Source organism: Nerophis lumbriciformis, linkage group LG04 (assembly GCF_033978685.3).
Source record: "Nerophis lumbriciformis linkage group LG04, RoL_Nlum_v2.1, whole genome shotgun sequence".
NCBI lineage: Eukaryota > Metazoa > Chordata > Actinopteri > Syngnathiformes > Syngnathidae > Nerophis > Nerophis lumbriciformis.
In genome coordinates, this window is record NC_084551.2 from 22277501 (window position 1) to 22289869 (window position 12369).

General features: G+C 37.4%; 1 protein-coding gene across 2 annotated transcripts in view; it reads left to right on the plus strand.

The window, feature by feature from the left end:
• Positions 1 to 12369, plus strand: part of LOC133597770 (CUB and sushi domain-containing protein 3-like) — a 589433-nt gene that overhangs the window by 202788 nt on the left and 374276 nt on the right. For both annotated transcript variants that reach the window (XM_061950753.2, XM_061950761.2), the window contains exons 6-7: positions 6001 to 6113; positions 9323 to 9400. In XM_061950753.2, the coding sequence (XP_061806737.1) occupies positions 6001 to 6113; positions 9323 to 9400 (191 nt within the window). The remainder of the gene's footprint in view (positions 1 to 6000; positions 6114 to 9322; positions 9401 to 12369) is intronic.

The following is a 12369-nucleotide window of genomic DNA, read 5'->3' on the forward strand; positions in this document are numbered from 1 at the left end:
AGAAATATATCGTACTACAGACATTTTAGTGTCGTAATCTAATATATATTGTTATATCACACCGCACAAGTTGCAAAAATAAATGGTGGATTTATGAGCAGAAAACACACACACACACGCACACAAACCCACGTTACACGGTGTCTGTTTATTTTTGTTCTAAATGTATTGAGTTGAATTTTGTTTGGTACAGGGATGTTTCAGAATGAATGAAAACATCCATGATGACTGCAATTAGCCCTCTAATGGCCATGGAAATCATTAGATAAAATGAATACATCACCAAAACATGCAAATAATTTATCTGCAGTGGCTTGATGACATTGAGCTCAGCATTTATCAGGAGGATTACGTCAAGCAATTACACAGGACTGTTTGGGTGTAATTATTTGGACAATTAAAATAAAGTAATCAACTGCCATTATGTTCTGTCGCTGTATTTTTTTTTTCTTCTAACAATACTTAGTTCTTCAAAATGGGACCATACAGTTATTTCAGCTGCAGGTATTTAAGTATGCATTCTTTATTTTTCACAAAATTAACACTGAATTATCTTTCATGCTTTACTATTCCTGAATTGGAATATCAGGTATATATTTCTATTCCCCTGTGTGTGGAACAACAATAGAGAACAGTTGACAGAGTTATTGACTCATTTGAACTCATTAACCAAATAAAAGAGAAGTTTAATTCCTTTATTAGTCCTCAAGAGAGGAAATTTAATTGCATTTATTCACACAGTTATTGAACATAAATATGTTGCGCACACAGGTTAAATATACAGACTTGCAAAAGCCAGACGCTGTAGACATACAGTACTAATTGCCACTTCTTCATCAAACAAGCCATTAGAACATATGGTAGTTTTTGTTTTTGGAAATACACTACCACAATACAGGTGGTCCTCATTTTACAGCGGCCCGCGATACATTTTGTGGTTACGAGCACACTCCAATTGAATGTTAAAAGTACTGTACAAAAATGTAAAGATATCTAGCTACTTGCGCACAGCAAATTAAGCCTTAGGCAGGAGATTAATACTGTACATTGTGGTGTCGCTACGCTGAGTAAAGATGGTATGTTTTTTTTGTTTGTTTTTTTGTTAATTTTTTAACTTCAACCTTCATTACAGTATGTCTCAACCGACTCTTTTGGAAGCAGTGCATACAAGAACAGGAAAGTGAAGTGAAATTAGGCAATGCAAAGCACTTAGGACCTGATTTACTAAGATCCAAATACCACAAGGTAAACAGCGTGTGCAATCTATAAAATAGCATGTACTATTAGTGGGCGTGTTTCATGCAATTGATAAAGACTGCGTGTGCAATTCAAAAGTGGCACAGACTACCTTATTTAAATGAGGACTTTGCATGTATTGTATACCGATACTAACAAAGTACCACAGTAGTAATGAATTAAAAATGGTACTATACTGCTATTGAAAAATACGGGTACATCCGCATGCTGCCATGCGGCTGTGACGTTGCTGAGCCGAGGGGCATATTGAATGTGTCAGCACACACACACACACACACACACACACACACACACACACACACACACACACACACACACACACACACACACACACACACACACACACACAGAGCGCATACAAGCAGTAACAATGTGGAGGGAAGTAATGGCAAAGACGTTGATTTTACTGGTCAATAAAGAGGTTGCTAAAATGGAGGTGTTTTGGCTTCAAAACTCACTATAAAGGTGACACTTTAAACAGAGAATCGCTGCCCTGTAATAATAATAATAATAATGGATTAGATTTATATAGCGCTTTTCTAGGCACTCAAAGCGCTTCACAGTGAAGTGAGAACCCATAAGCGGTGCTTTAAAACCTGACACTAGAAGTTTCAATAGTGACAGGTAATGTAGTTAACTAGCATCTCTGTTGTGCACATATAGACAATACAGCTGGTTGTTGGCTTGTTGCTAATTATTAGTGCAGTCAAAATCGTCCACTTAGTGTAAACTAATGCAAGAGAAATTTCAGTTTAAAAATGGAATTTTGCAAAAAGTTCCTACAATTTGTTTTTTAATTTTAGCAATGTGTGTTTTACCTGTTACATTTCTTATCTTGGCGGCACACTGGCGCAGTGGTTAGTGCCTGTGCCTCACAATAAAAAGGTTGTGGGTATGATTCCTGGGCCTGCGCGGGTTCTCGGGTTTCGTCCCATCTCCAAAGACATGCACCTGGACATATGTTGATTGTCAACTCTAAATTGGCCCTAGTGTGTGAATGTGAGTGTGAATGTTGTCTGTCTATCTGTGTTGCGATGTGGTGGTGACTTGTCCACAGTGTACCCCGCCTTATGCCCGAGTGCAGCTGAGATAGGCTCAACATCCCCTGCAATATTATTAATAATATTGGTATGAGGACAACCCTAGCGTTTACTATACGGGGCATCATTTCGTTTGTTTTTACCGCCGAAGGTGCACTTATTGGAGATAAGCTGCACTCTGCCCAAAAAGCAAACAAATGCGCACACCTAAAGAAGTCTTTTTTCATATAAGAAATAGTTTAATAATATATGTATTCTATGTGAAAAAATTGAACATCATTGAAAACATACTAAAGGACACCAAAACGCATCAATCAAATTAGTTTTAGTCAGCCCTTTAAGTCCTAGCTGTTACACAATTATAAAAGGATATTGCTAAATAGTAATAATAATATTTTTAATTTCTGATCGTCCAAAATGTTGACACGCACACGTGGGACGGAGGAATTTCCCTTTGTTCATCTTCTGTCCTTATAGCGTGAGTGTGACACTTACAATTAGTAGTCACAATTGTTTTGTAAAATGAATGTGTAAATAGAGTATCCTAATTTAGTTCGAGGTATTTTCATATCTAAAGTCACAGTTTAAGTGTATGTTTCCAAGCTGAATGCCACAAGACATGTTATTCCGCCACGCCAGCAGAGGGAGCACTCGTATAGGAAAGGAGGAAAATGGGAGGTGCTTGTTAGTGCTTCCGTGTCTCAGTCAGGTCACACCCTGAGATGACAACGCAATCAAGCACTTTGTGTCTCTTTTTTATTCCTATAAAACAGGTCGGTAAAGTGTGATAATATTAACACATTTGTCTTCAAGCAATTATAAGCGTTTCTGAAAATAGAAATATTGAAGTATGTTGTTTAAAAGTGTGTATTTGTGATGAAATTTGTTATGTTCAATAAGCGATGTCTCCCTTTGTGTGCGAGCGCGTGGTTGGGCGGGAATGGCGGCGGCAGTGGAGACTTGTTGAAGATAAACTGTGATTGTTAAGAAGTATTATAGGTATAGTCAGGTAACAATGTGTGTAATTGTAATTGATTTATAATGACAAAAAAGCGTTCAAGAAAGCAGCAATATTACAAAGAAGCAATGTCAGGATACAGTACAAACATGTAAAATGAAGATGTTTATTAAAGTAACAGTACCGCTACGTGATGCTTTTACACAAGAAATATAGTGTTAGGGTATGTAACGATCAATCCTCCATGTTTTTGTGGATTTGTTTTATCATTTCAAAAGTAAAGATGTAATTGTTTAACAATGTGAATGAAAAATGGGGAATTGAAATTACATTATCGAAACTATTTGAAAATGATTAAAAGCACAATAGAAATGCAAGTGAGAGTAAAGAAGTCAAGAAATGTTTAATAAAAAAACAGGTCACACCATGAGATGACAACGCAAATAAGCACTTTGTGTCTCGTTTTTATTCCTATAAAACAGGACACACCACATCGAACACTGGGACCAGGCTACTCAGTGCGAGGCCTGTAACATGAGCACTGACCCTGCAGTCGTGTGTAGGACTGTCAGTCTGCACACCTTTCTGACACGTGCTAAATAAAATGACAAATGGTGCTCGCAAAACGGTGATGAGTGTTGATAAATGTCATTGCACGTGCTAAATACTTATATTTGCATTTTCTCCTCCCACTATTGTGGGCGTTTTGAAGATCAGCATATATTTTGCACATTAATGAAGACCGAGACGCAACATGGATTCCACACTTTATTCTTCTCACTTAACAGACAAACTGCTTTGCATGTGTTTAGTAGATCTGTTTTGTGTGTACTTTTAGGTTTACACGTGGTGTTCGTAAACATGTGAAAGGATCTTCTGCTATGAAATAGACGGTGGTAACTAAGCAGTGTAGAGGTCTCATTATTGAGGCTTCTCCTCCCAATCAGCCTAGTCTCCCTCACTCCTAGGAAATATTTTCATTTATAAGTTTTAAATTTCCTTTGGATTTTTTGTGTATTTTCTGTGTTTTCAGTACAACTAAGTTATAAGTTCTGACTGAACTTACATCACGGATGAAACTTGTCGACCACTTAACGTTCTTAACCTAGTGCCACGCTTCTTGAAATACAAAACCCGTTTCCATATAAATTGGGAAATTGTGTTAGATGTAAATATAAACAGAATACAATGATTTGCAAATCATTTTCAACCCATATTCAGTTGAATATGCTACAAAGACAACATATTTGATGTTCAAACTGATACACTTTTTTTTTTTGCAAATAATCATTAACTTTAGAATTTGATGCCAGCAACACGTGACAAAGTTGGGAAAGGTGGCAATAAATACTGATAAAGTTGAGGAATGCTCATCAAACACTTATTTGGAACATCCCACAGGTGAACAGGCAAAATGGGAACAGGTGGGTGCCATGATTGGGTATAAAAGTAGATTCCATGAAATGCTCAGTCATTCACAAACAAGGATGGGGCGAGGGTCACCACTTTGTCAACAAATGCGTGAGCAAATTATTGAACAGTTAAAGAAAAACCTTTCTCAACCAGCTATTGCAAGGAATTTAGGGATTGCACCATCTACGGTCCGTAATATCATCAAAGGGTTCAGAGAATCTGGAGAAATCACTGCACGTAAGCAGCTAAGCCCGTGACCTTCGATCCCTCAGGCTGTACTGCATCAACAAGCGACATCAGTGTGTAAAGGATATCACCACATGGGCTCAGGAACAATTCAGAAACCCACTGTCAGTTACTAGTTGGTCGCTACATCTGTAAGTGCAAGTTAAAACTCTCCTATGCAAGGCGAAAATCGTTTATCAACAACACCCAGAAACGCCGTCGGCTTCGCTGGGCCTGAGCTCATCTAAGATGGACTGATACAAAGTGGAAAAGTGTTCTGTGGTCTGACGAGTCCACATTTCAAATTGTTTTTGGAAACTGTGGACGTTGTGTCCTCCGGACCATAGAGGAAAAGAACAATCTGGATTGTTATAGGCGCAAAGTTGAAAAGCCAGCATCTGTGATGGTATGTGGGTGTATTAGTGCCCAAGACATGGGTAACTTACACATCTGTGAAGGCGCCATTAATGCTGAAAGGTACATACAGGTTTTGGAGCAACATATATTGCCATCCAAGCAATGTTACCATGGACGCCCCTGCTTATTTCAGCAAGACAATGCCAAGCCACGTGTTACATCAACGTGGCTTCATAGTAAAAGAGTGCGGGTACTAGACTGGCCTGCCTGTAGTCCAGACCTGTCTCCCATTGAAAATGTGTGGCGCATTATGAAGCCTAAAATACCACAACGGAGACCCCCGGACTGTTGAACAACTTAAGCTGTACATCAATCAAGAATGGGAAAGAATTCCACCTGAGAAGCTTAAAAAATGTGTCTCCTCAGTTTCCAAACGTTTACTGAGTGTTGTTAAAAGGAAAGGCCATGTAACACATTGGTGAACATGCCCTTTCCCAACTACTTTGGCACGTGTTGCAGCCATGAAATTCTAAGTTAATAATTATTTGTAAAAAAAAAAAAAAAAAAGTTTATGAGTTTGAACATCAAATATGTTGTCTTTGTAGCATATTCAACTGAATATGGGTTGAAAAGGATTTGCAAATCATTGTATTCCGTTTATATTTACATCTAACACAATTTCCTAACTCATGGAAACGGGGTTTGTAGAAGTTTAAGTAATTTTGCGTTTGATGTGCTCTTCATCTTTAGGTTGACTGGGATGAATATTCCAGCACCCATCATCAGCAACAAAAATTGGCTACGGCTGCATTTTGTGACAGAGAGCAACCACCGTCATAAAGGCTTCAAGGCTCAGTATCAAGGTAAGACAAAATTACTTCATTTGCATAGCATCATGGGGAGAGCGCTACTTGAAGAGAAGGGCACATTATTTGAAAAAACCGACAGTAATTTCTAAACAGAGCGTTTTTGATCTTTCTTAAGTGCATAATAAGCAGTTTTATTAATAGCCCCTCTGTCCCAGGCAGACTGTTTTTTTCTGCTGTTTTCTTCAAGAGGCCTTTGTTATCTAGTATTTGTGAGATTAAAAATATGTATTTTTGCTTTACTTTCTCAGTTATGTTATCTTATGTTGACTTGTCTGATTGCCTATATTTTTCGCAAGTCATCTTACAATGGGTGTAATGTATGTATGATATTGTCTTCAAATGTGTGTCGGTTTTTATGGTACCTGCCTTTGGACAACAGATGACATCTAGCTATTGTAGCCAATGGTGGCATATTTACTGTGACGCTTCAGTCATATGTTGATCAATATTTTCCTAACCAAATCGTTGTTCAATTCAATTCATTATACAGTAGTCCATTACCTTGATATGTTCTCTGGCTTAGTTTCACAGTTCTAACTGTACATGTGCTGCATATATACTTTTCAATACCAGAAGTCGCAACTAATAACTTAAAGGGGAACTTCACTTTTTTTTATATATTTTGCTCATCATCCACACTGTTTAAGTGAGACAAAAAAAAATTCTGTGCATTCTAATTAGTGGACAAACTGATAGCACAAGGCGTCTAACAATGCAGGTAATGAGGATTGCCCTATTTCACTTATAAAATACAAAAAACCTACAACTAGGGATGTCCGATAAGGGCTTTTTGCCGATATTCCGATATTGACCAAACCCTTAATTACAGACACCGATATCAACCGATACCGATATCAACCGATACCAATATATACAGTCGTGGAATTAACACATTATTATGCCTAATTTGGACAACCAGGTATGGTGAAGATAAGGTCCTTTTAAAAGAAAATGAAAAAATAAAATAAGATAAATAAATTAAAAACATTTTCTTGAATAAAAAAGAAAGTAAAACAATATAAAAACAGTTACATAGAAACTAGTAATTAATGAAAATGAGTAAAATTAACTGTTAAAGATTAGTACTATTAGTGGACCAGCAGCACGCACAATCATGTGTGCTTACGGACTGTATCCCTGCAGACTGTATTGATATATATTGATATATAATGTAGGAACCAGAATATTAATAACAGAAAGAAACAACCCTTTCGTGTGAATGAGTGTGAATGAGTGTAAATGGGGTAGGGAGGTTTTTTGGGTTGGTGTACTAATTGTAAGTGTATCTTGTGTTTTTTATGTTGATTTAATAAAAAAATAAAAAATAAAATAATAAATTAAAAAATGATACCAATAATAAAAAAAACGATACCGATAATTTCCGATATTACATTCTAAAGCATTTATCGGCCGATAATATCGGCAGGCCGATATTATCGGACATCTCTACCTACAACAATGTTTTATGTACATGCTTTAAGAATATATGTAGTGCAGTAACAGACATCCATGATAACGTTTAATATTCACCAGATTTCAGTCATTTTAAGCATTAGCGGAAATTATTTTCAGCGTGTATTGATTTCACAGAACGCATAACAATAACGCTACTTCCATCAACGACAACAACGTAGAGACTGTATTCTGTGTTTGCTACCACTAATCACGGCAAACTTTATGAGAGCAGACAACTACTACTACTTTGGGACAAATGAGGATCTCAAACTTTATATTTTATACCGTGAATATACAGAGAAACAAGTCGTACATTTTAGAAGTTGTGTGATAAGTAGATCCAGTGAAACACTAAGTCACTGTCCTAGCGTGAGCATTTAGCGCTGGTGCTACACGATTAATCGGCAACATAACAAAACAGTGACTTAAAATGTCCTCTCCCAGTGGGATGCCAACTGATGGGATGGTTGTATCTTTCCATAAAAGACTTGTATTCCTAGTTGAGCTGGTACATTAAGCATAGTTCTCAGGTTAAAAAAAGTTTAAAAAAACCTATCATTTGTTTAATTTTCCCAGCAATATCTTCGGTTGCAATTTGAAAGTCAGTCGGTTCAGAGTTTTAGCTGGTAACGTGTGCAATTTTAAAATTAATCAACTTCTCGATTTATGGCCACAGCCTTCTACTATACAGGTGCGAGACATGATTTATAATCTAGCATAAACTTTTCCAAACTCAGAGGCAACTCAGCTGCAGCAGAATCAATTAGCTTACCTCTCGCTAGTGGCCAGAGGAGCAGTGTGAGTGTCTTTCTGAGCAAGCCAGAAAAGTAGTTCCTCATCGTTCGCGCTTACAATAACAATGTCAAGGTAGCTTGGTTAATATACAGCTCAAAACATACAAATGAAGCGTTTTTTTTGGCGTTTTTTGGGTGTTTTTATTTTAGAAGTTGACTCCCCATTTCCTGCATTGTTAGCCACTACTTGCTAGCTGTTTTTCCATTATTTAAAACCCACAAAGAGTAAAATGTGTGTTTTTATTTAAAATGTGTGTTTTTATTTATTTCATAAAGATTGTGGCTGATGGGCAAAATGTACAAAAATTGCAGTTCCGATTTAACATGAACTTTTTTCATTAAATTGCAGATGTTACAGTTTTATCAGGTGAATATGAATTGAATTAGAGCATTAAATACATGGTCTGGTACCAGATCTACAGTATAACACTCTTATTGGGATTCTGAACAGCTTGAATTATCTATTGCATCTTTAACATTATCCTGTGGGAGGGACATTACTGTATTTTCAAATATCGGAAGCCATATTTTGCTGCACGTTATCCACTGCTTTAGTTTGTTGTCCTGATGCTTTGACTTGATGACAAGAGATTGCATCACCTGGCTTTTGTATGTAGTCATGTCCCTACTGTGTTGAATTAATCATTGCAATGTAGTCTTCGGGCGTCTTTTTGATTTTACATGTAATGTGTCCCTTTAATCTCTAATACATTCAGAGGATCTGCTTGGAGGTGATCATTCACTGTTACTGAGTGTTTGTAGCATGCAGTACTTATTGCAACCCATAGGAACGCATCAAAGCCTTTTTCATTTTCAAAAAGGATGCCCAACAGCACAATTTACACTGTGCTGTTCTCCACGGCTCTGTATTAACCAGGAAAAGACACACTTGTACTTACTGTATTTTCTCACATGTACTATAACTTATTGTATTTTTACTTAATTTTTGACCAGTGAAAAGCTCTGGAGAGCTTAAATCCAGAGGGGTAAAGTTGTTACCGGGGAAGGACAACACTAACAAGCTGTCTTTGAGTAAGTTCTTTATTTTTCTCACTTCAATATTTTCATTGTTTAGGATTTTTTTTTGTGTTGTGTTCTGTTTTTGTTCTTGTCTGACTTTGGCTGCATCACCTAATGATAAAAACATTAGATTTTGTAGAAGTGAAGTCTCGAGCTTGGTGTGACCCAGTTTTCCCATTGCTACTGGAATTACACTCAGCCATATTAAGAGTATTTGTAAATTGCAGCAAAATTACGTTATTTCCATTTAGTCCTTCTCTCATTTGTTGTTCAAACAGCTGGCTTCATGGTGTGCTAACAATAACTTTGTTCTTAACACTAACAAAACCAAAGAACTAATTGTAGACTTCCGCAGGAAAGGGCAGAACAAACACCCTCCACTTTTAATTAATAACAATCTCGTAGAAAGGGTCAAGCATTTCAAATTCTTAGAGGTGAACATAACAGAAGATCTATGCTGGGACATTAACACTGCTTCTACAGTCGGAAAGGCCCAACAACGTCTTTTTTTTTTGAGGAAACTAAAATGCGCACACATTCCGCAGAAATCAATGGTCAACTTTTATCACTGTGCCATCAGCAGTGTCCTCACTTACGGATTTTTAGTGTGGTTTGCTAGCTGCACTAAAGCGAACCAACAGGCCCTCCAGTGAGTGGTTAAAGCGGCGGGGAAAATTACAAGGACGATACTCCCAGAGATGAGTGCCATGTACACAACTCGCTGCCTAAAGCGAGTACACAACATCCTGAAGGACAGATACCACCCAGCACATGGCCTCTTCAACCTGCTACCCTCTGGAATGAGGTATAGATAGACTTGCGCCAGGACCACGAGAATGTCTCACAGTCTGTATCCCCAGGCTGTGAGACTGCTAAATGAACAGCCTGCCCCTTTGCTGCCCCGGACCATCTTATTACCTCACTCTTAACCTCCTCAATAATTATGCTCTGGACATTGCATTGCTGCAACATCAACGTAACACCCATCAGACATCTGACTGTTCCCACCCCCACGTCCCTCTTATCGCGATCTTCCTGACAATGCTAAAATGTAAACTATGGTCAACCTGCACTTCAATGCAGTTTCTATGCCGCTGGACAAAGGTCAAACAAAATCTCGTTGTTCATGTATGACTTAAGTGTTATTATGACAATGACAATAAAGGAATTGATTGCTTGAAATAGATCTCTTAATAGATTTCTTGTCCAAGCACAGTATGATCCAAGCACATATCAATAATAGTCAATGTTGATTGACAATTCACCTGACCTCAGACCATACTTGCCAACCCTCCCGGATTTTCCGGGAGACTCCCGAAATTCAGCGCCTCTCCCGAAAACCTCCCGGGACAAAATTTCACCCGAAAATCTCCCGAAATTCAAGCGGAGCTGGAGGCTACGCCCCCTCCAGCTCCATGCGGACCCGAGTGACGTGTTGACAGCCTGTTTTCACGTCTGCTTTCCCACAATGTAAAGCATGCCTGACCAATCACGTTATAACTGTAGAATGATGGAGGGCGAGTTCTTGGTTTCTTATGTGGGTTTATTGTTAGGCAGTTTTATTAACGTCCTCCCAGCGCGGTAACAACACATAACAACAGCAGTCAAGTTTTAGTTTACAGTAAAGCAGTTTGTCTGCCGTAAACAGCAATGTTGTGACACTTTTAAACAGGACAATACTGCCATCTACTGTACATGCATATGTGACCCACCCATAACGTGTCACATTTTGTGTTGATTTATTTATTTTATTTTGTGGTTTGAATTCGTTTTTGGAGCTGTCATTACACATTTATCAGTATTCACATTGGTCAGTAGGGGGCAGTAGGGCGTTTCTTCCCAATTGAATGCTATCACCTGCAGACCGGAAGTGTCTTGTCATTCTGATGTGAGCGACCAGTCTGTGAACAATTGAAACGTCCTGTGTGCTTTTTCCTCCTGTATAACAGGTTAGTTTTGGTGAATTAACTCACTGAATAATATCCATCTGAACTTTATAAGTTTAAGTACACATTCTGATGGTGGAGCCTAACTCTAAAGTGTTTGTGAGTTGTAGTTTGTATTTGTGAATGAATCCAGTGCACAGCTGCAGTAATCAATACAAAATGGCGACGTGAATACGCAATGTTTATATAGGAACTTCTGATCCTAATTCAGACTCCCAAATTAGAGCTCCCGTTTTCTTATTGATTTTATAATGTATATTTGTATAATGTGTGTGTTCTGAAATAGTGACAGAGAATAGAACAAGGATGGACAATTCAACCCTTAACTCAACAATGAGTAGATGAGTGTTATGTGTGTGTATATGTGTAAATAAATGAACACTGAAATTCAAGTATTTCTTTTATTTATTTATATATATATATATATATATATATATATATATATATATATATATATATATATATATATATATATATATATATACTAAGATATATATGTATATATATAGCTAGAATTCGCTGAAAGTCAAGTATTTCTATATATATATATATATATATATATATATATATATATATATATATATATATATATATATATATATATATATATATATATCTTAACCACGCCCCCAACCACGCCCCACCCCCCCACCCCCCACCTCCCGAAATCGGAGGTCTCAAGGTTGGCAAGTATGCCTCAGACTGTAGTGAATGCATTCTAATCTCTTACAGATGCACATACATCTCTAACACAATATTTAACTTGATAGGAGCCAGAATATCCGCTCATAATATACAGCATGTGATGCATTTTGTAGAGAACTGTACCATCTTCAACTGGACAATAAACTACTAATAAATTAATTGTCTCCTTAATTAATCCACCATAATGTGGTTTTTGTGCCTTTTGGATTTCTTTGCACAACTAACCCCCCAAAAAGGATAATCTATAACAATTAACTTTAAAGAAAATTAACTTACCAAATAATGTGACTGAGTTAGCTCAGTGGCCTTGTGGTTAGAGTGTCCGCCCTG